The sequence below is a fragment of the Channa argus genome, chromosome 19 (assembly GCF_033026475.1).
Source record: "Channa argus isolate prfri chromosome 19, Channa argus male v1.0, whole genome shotgun sequence".
Taxonomy (NCBI): domain Eukaryota; kingdom Metazoa; phylum Chordata; class Actinopteri; order Anabantiformes; family Channidae; genus Channa; species Channa argus.
In genome coordinates, this window is record NC_090215.1 from 8,919,895 (window position 1) to 8,935,299 (window position 15,405).

The window sequence follows — 15,405 nt, forward strand, 5'->3', positions numbered from 1 at the left end:
CAACATTGTTGCTTTGAGCACATGAAGGTAGATGAGGACCAAACATCTCATTATGGCCCTGTCTAGCTTTGCTAAATTAACACTTGCTGAATGGATCAGGATGACAAGAAATGGCTAAACCAGGACGCATTGCACCACTTTGCCTTTTTCATAAGAGAGGATCGGCTAAGTTAAGAACTATGTCGTTACTAAAGATCTAGTATCCAATCTTCTGAAAGCAGAGGTCAGCTCTGCATTAGCTCTCACATGAGGGCCAATTATTAAGAGATGGTGAAATTCAGTGCACTCACAGAAACTGTTCGGATAGATTCATATCATACATTTGTTTTTCCCTCCCTACTAGTGGAAGACAAGCAATTCAAGTTTAGCGTGATTTATTTATTTTTGTTCGGCTTTATGCATTTTGTGTTTATACCCCACATTACACATTAGACACATAGTGGCAATATAATAATAAGCAGGTACGTTATTATTAGCAGGCAGCACACACGTAAACAGCTGCTAACCTGTTAGTACTATAGGGGTGAGATGTCAGTGCCAAGTGCTTAACACGTTGGCTTATCCATAAGACATAATTCCACACTTAAAGTGTTAGGAGATGCATAATTCATAAACTGCTGTGTTTTATGTCCGAGCTGCAATTCAAAGGGGTTGCTCCCCAATGAAATAAGCGGTGAAATGACACCACCGACAAGTAGTAAATCCTGTCGTATATGTCGCATTAGCTCTCGAACCCACTGCTTCTGAACGGCTTTACCCCCAATTACATTTAGCACAAGCGCTGGTAAGAGGGACACTGGTGAAAAAATTAAAAATGTATGACAGGAGCAAGCCCAAAAGAACATGTTTTGTGCTAGTTGAGTGAAATATGTTTATGGTGTAATTCGAGTAGATGTAGTAGCTGTAGCCTTGATTTTATATAATTTTCTCTGAAATGCTTTCTTCCTCTGTGACACAGGCACAGCATTTCTAAAATGAATACGTACATTTAGGAAGAAATCTGCTCTGTGTGTGTGTGTTTGTGTCTGTGTGCACATGAATGTGCATGTGTGTATTATGTCATGCATTCTTGTGGCATGACACTTACTTGGCCTGTTTCAACACTTTGCTTGTTTAGAATGCAAAGCTAATTGCTACTAATTACTTGGTTGTTAAAAGTGTGAGTTAACATGTAGACAGGTGTGTTTGTTTTGTTCGTGTTGCGACATCTATGTGTGTGCAGAAAACTGTAGTTGCTATCTTTAGTGTGTGTGCCTAAGGCTAAAAATCACTCGGGTTAAAAAAAAAATCTGATAAACTGTAATATTTGTGCAACAATTGGGTGTTTTTAGTCCTGCATCAGGACAATAGAAATGGATATTGGTTGCAGGAATGTGCATTACTGAAGACTATATGCTACACAGATTGTCACTGAAGTTTTGGACTCCATGTGGTAAGCATGGCTAATTTAGTAGTTAATGGACTTTTAAAATGTACAATATTACCTAGAACTGGGCTTCTACATGCACCAAAAGTAATTATCTTCTCCTTGTGAAATGTTCTTTAATCTCCCAAATGGAGAGACAGATACTAAGTGAGACACAGAGAGAGAAAACATAATTTCTCTCTTTTAATCTATCTCTAGTCCCCATGGAATCATCTCTGGGATATGTCAGATTAGACCTGATTATAGCGCGTGCACCAACATGCACCCACAAACATACTCAAATACATGTTTAATTTCATTCTTCACGCTTTTACTGTCCCTCCCACTGGCTTTGTTTAGTCCTGGATTGTTGCAGATTAATCCTCTAATTGTGAGGGAGAGGGAGTGTAGAAAAAGAGAGGGAGAATTAAGCAGCAGGTGGATTGGGTTAAAGGTTAACATGGCTCTTTAAAGCTTTCTTTTAATGCCAGCTCATTTACACGCAAGCATCTGAAAGGCACTAGTACTGTATCAAGTGAAAAGACACTGGCATGCACAACTAGTTCTCATTTGTTACATTTAGCTGAGCAAGAAAGCAGTTTCTTCTAAGTAGCGATGAAGCTTCAGTTCGTAAGCTTTCAACCTGGTTTTCCTTTTCTCCTCCTTGCATCTGTCTTAGTTCTTTCTTGTTCTCTTGAGGTGATGAGAAAGTACACCTGTGATTACAAAATGAAATTACTGTGGGGTGTTATGTGTGTGTGTGTGTTTGTAACTTATTTTTTTATTTCATTTATTATATTCATTTATTTTTTGTCCTCTAGCTGGGTTTTTTCTTACTTATTGATCAGTAGTTTGTATTTGTTTATTGTCTTGGTTTGGTGGATGTTCCTTTCCTTTCTTTCTAGCTGCACGTGAAAAGCGGCGTTAACAAGGCAACACAATTCCCCTATGGATTAATAAAGTTGTTGAATGTTGAATCTTGAATCTTTTTTCTGCTGTGTGTGTGTGTGTGTGTGTGTGTATATGCGAATCTGTGAGTGTGTTTCTGTGTGTCATTGCGTTTGTGCCTTGTTGTGAAAATCCAAGAGATTGAAGTAGTGAGGGGTTGAGAGATGGGCAGCTGCCCAGGACTGATAACATCTCACTGGTATTCCAAACATCATTCCTCATGGAAGCTCCTTCTCTCTCCCTTCCAGTCTCTGTCCTTCTTTTATTCTTTCATTCCTCCCTATATTGCTCCTACACGAAAATAAATATTAATGTTAAATATTTTTTCATTTCCTGATTTATTTCTGTGTGTGATCCTTCTCTAGAAAATATGTCAAACGATGGTGTTCTGCATATCCACATTCATGTACGGTTGCACACTTGGCTAAACAACAATCTATCTAAGTTGTTTGATAATTCTCATGTCCTAACATTACCCTTATTATTTTGTTCACAACCATACCTTAGGGAGTTTTGGGAGTAACACTAGCTTGTACTTGCCTAATATAATTATCTTTTAACAGAGTATTAACACACAGAGGACATAATACTGGCAAACCTGCTTATAGCTTCCAGTGTTCCACGGTAGTATGTCGATCAAAGAGTCTATTTAGCAGACAACTGCGTTATTTCTGTAAATTCCCCTTACTGCCAGCTGCCGTGAGCAGCTTCATTCATTTATACTTCATTTCGCTCTTTTTCAAGCTCTGGTCCCTGGGGTCAACAGGAGACAAAACTTTAGTTTCTGCGGTTGTAACAAGCAATCTCAGTTTTTCACTTAAAACACAGTGGGATCACAGTGGGATCACTTAATATTGGAATTTGTCCCTTTTAGTGCTAGCCATTTATCAACGCTGTTATCTCTTAACACAACAGAGGTTGTCATCATGTTTTTGGCATTTAAACTTTAACTTTGTGTTCTTGCAACCCCAGTAGCACTTTCCTTAAAGACCAGTAAAGTATGAACACTTTGTTAGGCACAGAACCACTATGAATGAGTACTCTCTGGACCAGATTTAAATAACTGATCTAAGTTTGTGATATTACACTCATCAACATCTTCTATAGGAATCAGTGTATCAGAATGAGGCTTTAAATGGGGCTAAATGTGAGGTTAGAGTAAGTTGGAATTGATTAGAATAAAGTAATCGTTGCTTCACAATTAGCCTCTAATATCTGTTAAAAACATTTACTAAATCTCTGTTGTTCTTTCTTTATTTGTGTCTTTCCATAACTCAGGTCCCTGTTAGACTGGATGAGATGAGATCCCTATGTAGAGGTTGTCATGGCAACTTGTGACTCTCCCCCTATGGTGTCGTCACGGCAGCAGGAACATGGTGGCCAGAGGCTGGACACTGCTGCTAAGGACAACACCATCATCGCCATGGAGACCAGTGTCACCAACAGCAACAACGTTAACAACAACAACCACTCATCACCTGCTGCCATTGGAGAGCCGGAGAACGGCCTTAGAGAGCCTGCTGTGAGCCCACTGAGGTCTACTGCAACCCCTACCACTGTCAGTGCAACCATCGACTCTGTTACTGAACAGAGTCGGAGAGAAAGCTTTACTACTGGTAACAAAGGGAGTGTTACCGGGACTTTACCAGGAGTAGGAGGAGGAGCAGCTTTGGGTTCGGACTGTTCTGCCGTTGCCACATCTCCTGTGGCACCGACAAAGGAGATCCCCTGCAACGAATGTTCTAGTTCCTTCTCCAGTTTACAAAAATACATGGAGCATCACTGCCCCAATGCCCGCCTGCCTACGACTGGAGGTCATGAGGAGGGCGAGGAGGTTGAAGGCATGGTAGGTGATAGTGAAGATGATGGAGAGCATGAGGTGGGTAGTGCAGAGGTGGGGGAAATAAATAGTGAGGCTGAGATGGAAGAGGATAGCGATGTGGAGAACCTGTGCGGTGAGATCATCTACCAGCCCGATGGCTCCATCTTCATTCTGGAGGACTCCAAAGAGCAGCATGGCAGCCAGGGGGGGCTCTCTGGGGCTCTCCAATTCAGGGGCCTGCTGTCCCCCCAGACCTTCCCCAGTGTCCAGGCCAGCAGTGGCCAGAGTGGCCTGAGCCCAGGGGGGGAGCGGTTGGAGCAGCCAGCTGCACCCATGTCCTTCTACCCCCAGATCATCAACACCTTCCACATTGCCTCATCCCTGGGGGGTAAATCCCTAGCAGCCAACCACCCCTCCTTCCCAAATACCTCAGCTGGAGGGCTGGTGGGCGCTGGTCCCGTGTTGCACAGTTTCCGTGTCTATGACCTCCGCCACCAGAATGACAAAGACTATCTGACGGCAGATGGTGCAGCCAAAAACTCCTGTGTGTCCAAAGATGTCCCCAACAATGTGGACTTGTCCAAGTTTGAGGGCTGTGTGGCCGATGGGCGGCGGAAACCTGTGCTGATGTGTTTCCTGTGCAAACTGTCTTTTGGCTACAGCCGTTCTTTCGTGACACATGCTGTCCATGACCACCGTATGACCCTGAATGAGCAGGAGCAGAAGCTGCTGAGCAACAAGCATGTCTCTGCCATCATCCAGGGCATCGGGAAGGACAAAGAACCTCTTATAAGCTTTCTGGAACCAAAAAAAACCCCTAACTCTGTGCTACCCCACTTTCCCGCACCTGCCAACTTCCTAGGGCCAGACACAGGGCTCCGTGGCTTGTGGAATGCTCTCCACAGTAGTGGGGACAATGCAGATTCCCTTCAAGCAGGTTTTGCCTTCTTGAAAGGCAGTGCCAGCAGCTCCTCCAATGACCAAACCCCCAGAACCCAAAGCATGCCAAAGGCTGAGACCAACCCAAACCTCGGGGGAGGGGCTGGTGCCCGCAGAACCCCCAGTCGGAGTTCTGTTACTGCTGCCACTGGTGGCAACCAGGAAAGTCGTAATTCTGATAGTGACTGTAAAGGCCACATTAGGGACACATGCACTTTGCAACCCAGTCGGCCGGACCTGAGCCAGTACCCACCCATCAAGCTGGAACCCAGTGCAATGGGAGGAGAAAGTCCCGACCAGGAGGAGGATTTTTACTCTAATGATGGTGGAGTAGAAATGGAGGCAGATGAGGAGGAGGAACAGGCCATGAGCATGGCGTTGACAGGCCAACGGGCTGACAGCACCAGTAGCAAAGATTTCCCTCTCTTAAACCAAAGTATTTCCCCCCTTTCCAACAGTGTGCTAAAGTTTAACAATGACAGCAAAGGCACTGCATCCACCTCCTCGTCCTCCCTGCCTGTGTGTGAGAAGCTGATGATGGAGAACAGCTATCTGTCCAATGCCCTGGCAGCTGCTAGAGAGCGGGAGAGCAGCAATGACTCAACCAGTGAAGCCCTGGTAGGACGGGATAGGTCGTCGCCATCCTCTCATCCACTTGACTTGATGATGTTGCGTAGAGATGATGAGAGTCCTGGACCACTTCATCAACAAACAGGAAATCCTAGTACACCTGGAACTCCAGGGACACCCGGTACACCTGGTCCAGGTGAAGGGTCCCCAGGTAGTGGGGTGGAATGCCCCAAGTGTGACACGGTATTGGGATCTTCACGGTCTCTTGGTGGGCATATGACGATGATGCATTCGCGCAACTCCTGCAAGACACTGAAGTGTCCCAAGTGTAACTGGCACTACAAGTACCAGCAGACACTGGATGCCCACATGAAGGAGAAACATCCAGAGTCTGGTGGATCATGTGTGTACTGCCGCACAGGACAGCCTCACCCTCGTTTAGCCAGAGGAGAAAGCTATACCTGTGGATACAAGCCTTTCCGCTGTGAGGTCTGTCCATCTAAATCTTCATGTCTATGGATTTATATTTTCCCTGTTTTCCAAATGAAGAAAATTTCTTTGTGTTGTTTTTTTAAAGAACAAATTCCATCTTTGATTTAACCATATTAACTACGTCCTTAAATTGGTGGATATGCTAATTGAAAATACATATCATATTCTTTACAATATTGAAAATGCAGCTTTCCATTCAAGCCAGTTTTGAACCCCAGACTGAGCTGCTATGGTAAAAACTCTAGAATAGAACAGCTTCTATGTGACTGGAAATTCTGTGTCAGAAGTGAAGTCTTGTTATTCAACAACATCTAACACAACTTTAAAGGTTATGTCATGATCCAAAAATATAAACTAAAGAAAATAATAATTGTAATACATAATAATTTAATTTAAGTTTTTTTCTTTAAATAAATACAAATGTTTATCATGCATCACTGTATGAATTGTTCCCTTTTAGGTATGCAATTACTCAACTACGACCAAAGGCAATCTTAGCATCCACATGCAGTCAGACAAGCATCTAAACAACGTGCAAACACTCCAGAATGGTGGCAGTGAGGCACAGTACAACCACAACCATACCAATCCTGTGTCCAGTGCCAGCATTGGTGGAGGCTGCGGTGCACCCTCGCCATCCAAACCCAAACAGAAGCCCACTTGGCGCTGTGAGGTAATGAAACAAACAGAGCATCATTGTAGGGCTGTGATAGCAACATACCAATTTGCTTGTTGCACTGTCGACACAATGAGTCAGTTATTTCCCTTTGCGTCACTGTGTCTATTATTTTTCTTGGCCTTGTCATTATAAAAGTTTCTCATATAATCTAGCACTACCTCCAATTATTGTAGAAACAAATTCATCATCATGAATGCATGGCTAAAAGTTTTACATGTCCTGTTTTCTTTTTGTTTTTCTTTTCTTTTGGTAAATTTTGTTTATAGTCATTTCCCATTTTTAACCTTCTATAAATGTAAATGCTCAATTAACAATAGGTTTTAATAAGAATGAATGAATTCCAACAGGTGTGTGACTATGAGACCAATGTGGCACGGAATCTACGAATCCATATGACCAGCGAGAAACACATGCATAACATGATGCTGCTGCAGCAGAACATGAAGCAGATCCAACACAGCCTCCATCTGGGCTTGGCCCCAGCTGAGGCAGAGCTTTACCAGTACTACCTGGCTCAAAATATGGGCATGGCAGGTGTAAAACTCGAGAATCCTGCTGGCAGCAGTGGCCCAGACACCCAGATCATGATTAACCCGTTCCAGCTAGATCCGGCAACTGCAGCTGCTCTTGGATCTGGTCTAAGTAAGTGATACTAGAACTGAAATGAAATACAGGGATACGTGTATTATATGTCCTATTATTTACCTTTGTAACATTTTGGCTGTCATACTTGTTTGGTTTTCTTTTTGGATGGTATCATACCATCTGATGTGGTTTTATCCCTGTCTTTTCTTCTGTTGTTACTGTTTTTTTTCTTTTAATACTGCCATTGTTTTTACATTGCCCCCCTTGCCGCACCTTCATCTTTCTCCCTCTTGTCTCTGTTCTCATATTGTCCCTCTGTCATTGTCTCCTTTCTTTGACCCCTGTCACTGATTAAAAAATGATTATGAGATGCCACATGAGAGTTAGTCTTAATCTTTCATTTGTAATTTTCTTAAGTCAGCTTAATCCCTCCCCCCATACACACACCATCAAACCTTTGCTCACCCTGGAGATAACACACACACACATGCACACACATACATACAATCTCACACAGCAGGAAGTGGATTCCCGTAGGAGTGAGAGAGATTTAACAATGACCCTGCAGTGTAACACACCCACTCCCTCCTCTAGTGTGGAGGTCACAGCCCAGCTAGCAGTTGTACTCTCAGTGAATTACACTGATGACACACAGTCCCCTAGAGATGGTGATTAGATGTTGTGAGCAGGATATTTATATATTCAAATACTCACATACACACATAAATGCATGCAGGGTTAAAGAATGGAGAGAGTGTGTAAGCATGTGAAGGATGAATAGAGCTATAGAAGCAAAAAGAAGAAAACTCATTCAGATGTATGTAATTTTTAAAACCACTGTGTGTTAATCTGCAGTATTGAGATATTGTCTGGGGGAAAAAAACATGATAAGCTTTGATGACATGCAAAGAGAAACAATAAAGCGATCAAACCAAAGACTTAATTACATTTGTATGAATGTTAGATCTTTTTTGTTTTTTTCTGGTTCTAGGTTGGGTGGGCAGAAGAAAAACACGTGTGTAAGGCATTGATCAGCTTTTAAAGTCTGTGTGTGGATGTGAGAAAAGCCTGAAGCCTTAAAACCGTTGTCCTACCATCGCTGAGAGCAGTAATTAAAGCTACCTGATGAGCGAGTTAGCAAGTTGAAAAGGATGATTGTAATTGATCCTGATTCAATCCTATTAGGGTTTTTTATAGACAAGACTTTGTAAGGCGCCCTAGTCCTCTGTGAGGCTTTATTTTATCAAATCCTTTTGTGTGAGAGAGGCCTGCATTGAAGACTCACTTCTCTCTCCACACTTAATTTCATTTAATAAGAAGAGCCTTTCTCTTCCTCTCTATCCTTTATCCCTCTCTTTGCATGTGAGTCTTTCATTTTCACCAGAGCTTTGTCTTTCTTATCATATCTCTTTGTTTTTACGTATCATTCCTCCTGCTCTGCGTGCTGCCTGCCTTGTATCTAACGTGTTATCCAACTTTATGTATGGAATTCTTCTTGAGAGCCTTTCATTGAATTTTTCTATTTGACTAATGGGCATTTTCACAAATCTTTTTTCATAGTGAATAGTGACTTATCAGCGGAGTTGCGTCTGGCCAGTGGTCAACTGATGGCAGATGACTTATCCCTGGTGTCTGCCGGTGGAATGGGGGGCATGTCCTCATCAGATCCCTCCCTCTCCTCCTTGTCACCACCTATAAATGACCCCTCGCTGTGCCTGTACCAGTGTGCGGTGTGCAATTGCTACTCCACGGACAGCTTGGAAGCTCTCAATGCCCATGTCAATGCCGAACGCTCTTTGCCCGAAGAGGAGTGGCGCTGTGTGGTGGGTGACGTCTACCAGTGCAAGCTCTGCAGCTACAACACACAGCTTAAGGCCAACTTTCAACTGCACTGCAAGACAGACAAGCACATGCAGAAGCACCAGCTGGTGGCCCACATCAAGGAGGGAGGCAAGGCCAACCAGTGGAGATTAAAGTGTGTGGCCATTGGCAACCCCGTGCACCTCAAGTGCAATGCCTGTGACTACTACAGCAACAGCGTGGATAAACTGAGGCTACATGCCACCAACCAGAGGCATGAGGCTGCCATCCGACTCTACAAGGTAAAAATGCCATTTACCCATGTCGTCAGTGTCCTGCAGAAACATTACTTCTGTAATTTAAGTTGAACTAAAAAGTACAAGAAAAAGTTAGACTGCTTATAAGGAAGAATGTTTGCTTATCTAAAGATATATATATTTTTTAAATTTAGATGAATTGTTATTGCAGGACACTGACATTACACACTGGTATACATCCAAGGGGAACACCAATCATTTTAAGGTCAAATTCAGAAAAAGCATACATGTTTTTGTTTATAAAAAAAAGTCCCTGTCCTCTTAACTACAGTGTCACATGGATATAAAGTTCCCATGAGAATGGAACAGCAGAGAGGGAAAAGGTCACAGTTGGAGTACCCAGGATGATTTCCATCATGGGTAAATTTCCTGCTTGTGACCAGCTGGCACTACTGTTACTGTTAATTGTGCACAAGTCACGTACTGTCGGTACTGCAAGTTTGAAATGTTTCAGAGTTTTGATTGTCTTCAGCTGGTTTTCAGCTTGTTTTCCCATCTGTAAATAATTCTGGAATAATTCAAGAATTTGTTTTTAAGAGAGCAGTGTAGAGACATTAACAACCTAGTTTTGCATTGACAGTGACACAATGAAAGTGGACCTACCACACTGGTATTTTATCTTAAAACACTGCCCACAAAGGCAAATTACAAACCTGTTGTGTTTGCATTTACATTTACACTATTTATTTCACTTATTTATTTGGCGTAGGATATTATGGATATGATTCTTTACAAAGTCACCTCAATGGCTGTGCCCATTGGAGCAGTAAACTTAAAAGGGAGTCACTTACTTATCTATTTCTCAAACCGTTTAAATAGTTAACTTATGCAAACAAATTCTATCTCAGCCTATATTTAGCACAGGTTGCTCCTCCAGTATATTTAAGGTGATTTAGTTTGTCAGACATCTCCTTCAGTTTAATAGGATGCTGTTACATTTCCGAGGACTTGACCTACAGGATGGTATCAAGTGCATTACATTAATGAGGATTTGTTTACTACTGTACGTAAACATTTGGCAGTGGGAGGTGTTTGTGTGTATTTTGTATCATAAATGTAAAGACAATTGTAAAGGGATTTAAAAAAAAGGTTTTATTGATTTTTTTTTTTCTCTTTTTACTAGGAAAAATATACACATATACATGGATTGTCAGAAAGACTCTTTAATTCAGACTCAATCTGCCTGCATTGCCTTTAAGGGACTACATTTATTTGAAAATCTGTTATCTGTTATCTGGAAATCTGTGAGTTAATTGTACTTTAGTCGATTAAACACATTTCTTAGTCACCTGTTCTTAGTGTTATTTAAAACAGTTGTAGTTAGCTTAAACAGGATTGACACAGAACTGGCCAACAGTCTGTCAAATGCTGACCTTCACAAGGGATAAGTAAAAGATGTTCATCCTCTGGAATTGTTCTTTAATTGCACTGAAATATACTGTAAAGTTCTTAACAAAAACGTTCTTAACAAAATTGCTACTTGCACTTGGCTTATGCTTCGAGGTCCTAACCTATTGGATCAGCTTGATTAGTCCACACTAATCAGGGTGTGTTTACTGTCAAGGGTCTCCTCCGACAGTAAGCAAAGATGTCTATGTGTTTCCTTGTGGATTTGCGTGTATGCATTTGTGCGTTTGAGTGTTGAGCTCCTTTTGGCAGTTGTTTTAAGTTGATTTAATATGAGGCCATATCCAGATAAATTCTCCTGGCAGCCATGTATTCATGCAAAAAAATCTTTTTATATCAGTTTTGATTAAATATACAAACCCAACAAGCCCAATTAACAGTGCAGGAATGAAACTAAAGATTTACAAGTTCCTATTGTGCTTTCCAAGAATGTAAAACAATGCAGTACACACAGACACCAGTTTAGCCAAGGCAAGTAAGGGTCATCCCAGTGCCCCCTTGGTGCTCCCATACACCCCATACCTCATCTACCCACCCACCTACCACACTGGCCTCCACAAATCTGTTCTACAGATGACACTTTTAATGCCTCTGGCAGAAATCCCACTATTTTACCCTTGGACATGTGGTGGTAAAGCAGAAAGAAGGGGAGAGAGAGCGCAGCAGAGCAAGAGCAGAGGAAAAAAAAAATCATTTCTTTATTTGACCAGAAAAATACCTCTCCTTTTATGTATTGGCAGAGGTGAAAAGCACATGGGGATGGAGGTAGCTTGGCTGGCCGCATAAAAGATCCGAGTGTTGATGACTTTACCATCTGGTTTTTTGGAAACACAGAATATCTTTATGGCATGGGAAACCATTTGAAGATACAAACAAAAAGCATATTCAGGAAATTTTATGGCTGCTTTGTAGCAGCAATTGAGTACTTCTAAAGGGAATTGAGATTTTAAAAAAAGTTTAATTTTTTCCAGACTTTGAAACAGCAAGAGGGAAATGTCATTAGTAGCGCATGGACATCAAGTCATCTGGTGTCCAGGGCACAGCAGGTGGCACAGGAAGTCACAGGCCTTATTTGGAAAATTGCTTATTGGAGGAAGGAAATAGGATTTTTATTTTTAATAAAAAATACTGGCGCACTAGGTATATTTTTATAGCATCATTCATGACACACAATTTGTTGAAAGGCCTGTCAATGCTGCATATAACAAAATGGAGGATGTTTTAATATAGCAACTGCATGCTAGAAGCCTGTGGTGTGAGCTCTACATTAAATGGTGTCGCAGCATAGTGTGTCCATAGTTGGCTAGGCTCGTGTTTAGCTTAGGGTTGAGTATGATGATGTATGGCTTCGTTATGATTTTTAATAACAAACACTGGCCTTAATACGGACAGAGATGAGAGTAAATCTGTCAGTGCCATTCACAAGTAGGGGGTTTAGTTTGTAGTGAGCGTGTGTGTGTGTGTGTGTGTGTGTGTCCACAGAGCTTTGAGGTTGAGTTTGGGCTGTGCTTTCCCTTGGGTCATTACAAGTTGAAAATGTTCATGGTCAATGTGGCATGGTCAAGGACCACACACGTGCACACACAAACACCCGCACACATAGACTCTCCGTGTCTCATAGGCAATGGCACCTGTTTCTCAGATGGCTCGCCGAATAAATCCTAAACTGTCCCCAGCCACAGCCACCGCACCTACGTCTGTCTGTCCAGTTTTCCATCATTATTCATGTGGAAATAGGCGTCTGGTGTCCACTGCACATGTCCATATCTGTTTTTCTTTTTAGAATTTTTTCCCCTTCCTGACTTTCCCTCACACCCCTTTGAGCTCAAATTCTTAGGCTCATAAAATGCGCAACATTTTATAATAGAGATGGGGGAGAGTGGGACGGGACGGATGGAAAGTGACTCTGTCCCTCTGTCTGTTCCTGGTGCTGTCTCACACTCGTTTGATATGTCCCTCCTGCTCACTTTGTTTTGTGTTTGACTCTTTCTCCATCTTTTTCTATGACTCCCCTGGGGAGCCACAGATAGGACATCTCATTACCCATGATCCTCTTGGCAACACCATGGCTGGGAAATGAGGGTTGGGGGGGATTAAACGAGGGGAGTGATGGGAGGAGGGAAGGATGGAAGGAAACGATGAAGAAGAGGAAAAGGAAAAGGAGAATGGATTTGCAGATGCATCAAAGCAGTCTCCCCTTTTCTCATTTTCATCATCTCCTTTGTATTTTTCTTTTTTTCCCATCTACCAAGGGACATTTTTTTTTCTTCCAATCTTCCTCCCTCTCTCACATTTTATTCTCTGCCATCTCCCTGAGATGGAGATGGCTGTGCTTATGCATCAGTGATATTAAGTCTACTGCTGTGCCTTGGCTATTAGCAAGGGTCAACCCTGCCCATTCTCATTTGAAAATCAAATGGCCCTATATATATGCAGCCCAAATTATTGGACTGTCATTTGGACTTGTGTGATGGGGAAATGGACAAGAGATTGGCTTCCATAGATTTGCATAAAAAACTATTGTGATAGCCCCCAGAATAGAAAAGAGGCTGGATCCATTTCCGATGCATGGCACCATTAATGACACACACACACACACGTATAAATACATTGTAAGTACATTCAAAGGTGTAGCATTTCATTCATAGAGGCACATTTATGCATACAGCAACTGCACACACAATTGTAGTTTTGATATCAAGTTACCATTTTCCACTTGAGCCAATGTCCGCTTGTTCCAGACACATCACTGTGTCCTTGTCGCAGACTGACTTAAAGAGTTGCTTTTCACTTCAAAAACACTTCACACTAGATGCTACTTGACTGCAAAATATAGATTTTCATGTTCTGTCATGGAGATGGATGATGCAGCCGAGAGTTCAGTGTTGTGAACCTTTGCAGACGAAAGAATTCACGTCAGTGTTTATGCCAGAAAGGTTGTCTTTCGTTCGGTCTGTCTTTCGATTCATCTTTCACTCCTGCATGTTTTTCTTTTGCTTCAGCCTCCTACCCCCCTCCCTCTCTCTCTCTCTCTCTCTCTCTCTCTCTCTGTGTCTTTTTCTCTCTCCCTCTTTCTCCTGCACTCTACGAGGCAAAGAGACGCCGGTTAGTAGATTATTCAAATCGTCTCCTCTTTCACCTGCGTGGAGATTACAATGGAAATCTTTCAGAGGTCTGGGGGTGGTGAAGTGGGGTACTGAGGGTGGTGACTAATTAAAGCAGGTGTGTGCGTGTGTGTATGTGTTCGTGTGTACACTGTCGCTTTGTGTTTCTGACAGAGAGGTTTAAATGGATGGACTTCCACACCCTCCCCTTGCTTCCTAATAATCCTCATAGATATTAATAAGAGTTGCACCCATTCTTTCTCCAACGCCTTAACCAGATGGTCGGCACAGCATTTGTCCATGTGTGAACATGCGCAGTGTCCAGCTTTGGTCCATCTCCTGACTGACACTCATATGTAATATTTAATTACCCTAACCTCCCCTCCTTCCCTCCTCATTACTTCTCAACTCTCTGGTGAATTAGCTAAGAGGTGCAGGCTATGATGGCGGAGTCCTTTATTTCCCCCTTAAGTCAAGGTGTGTTTCTCTGTATGAGACAAATAAACAGACAGTGCTGGTTTTTCTCATTTTAATAGCCAGATGTTATTCTCTTCATAAGCGCCGTGGGTCATCTGGGATGTAGTGTGATGAGGTCAAGTCATGGGGAGGCCTTGTGTCTTCCAGATCAACAAAAGAAAAGGAATATCTCCGACATGTGGGAACAAAGAAACTGACAGGACTTTGTCTTTTTCCTCTTGGCTTCTCTCAACCGTCCCACCCTTAGTACATCTATATATACTAACACCCACCCAAACATGCTTCCTTCCTCCTCCTTCCAACCTTACCCCCTCCTCACTTATTTCCATCTGCAGCTCTTCCTCATCCCTTCTGTCTTGATCATCCTGTTGGGACAAAGATAACAAGAGTGTTTGATAAAAAACAAAAACAGTAATAATCAAAGAAGGCCCATGAGCTCAAATATGATCTCTGGGGGCACGTTGCATTCACTTTTGATGCCTTGATTTGATCAGAGCTGCCTCATCAGACAGATCACATGGCAGCAAGATCAGATAAGTATTTTTGTGTAAGTTCATTAGCTTTACTTTTGAAATCTCCTGACATTAAAATGTGTGTATAATTTGTAAGAAGAATTGTCATTAAAAAATATTAGACTCTTGTATGTGTCACGTAGAGAAAAATGGGGGTTCTATTCTGGAAAATATTTAAAATGTTACATCAGCTTAAGGATGGTATTGAGATAGCAGAATAACACTTTTTTCATCTCATGAAGCTATCAGGATATTGATATGGACAAAGTTTAACTGAAATACTCCTCAGCGCCCTTCCAAATCAATAATTGATCGATTGGAGGTAATTGTGCCTCTCTTGGAACGGTC

General features: G+C 42.2%; 1 protein-coding gene across 2 annotated transcripts in view; it reads left to right on the forward strand.

The window, feature by feature from the left end:
- Window positions 1-15,405, forward strand: part of zfhx4 (zinc finger homeobox 4) — an 82,261-nt gene that overhangs the window by 20,578 nt on the left and 46,278 nt on the right. For both annotated transcript variants that reach the window (XM_067485937.1, XM_067485936.1), the window contains exons 2-5: window positions 3,632-6,173; window positions 6,637-6,849; window positions 7,203-7,497; window positions 9,001-9,542. In XM_067485937.1, the coding sequence (XP_067342038.1) occupies window positions 3,678-6,173; window positions 6,637-6,849; window positions 7,203-7,497; window positions 9,001-9,542 (3,546 nt within the window). In that variant the 5' untranslated portion in view covers window positions 3,632-3,677. The remainder of the gene's footprint in view (window positions 1-3,631; window positions 6,174-6,636; window positions 6,850-7,202; window positions 7,498-9,000; window positions 9,543-15,405) is intronic.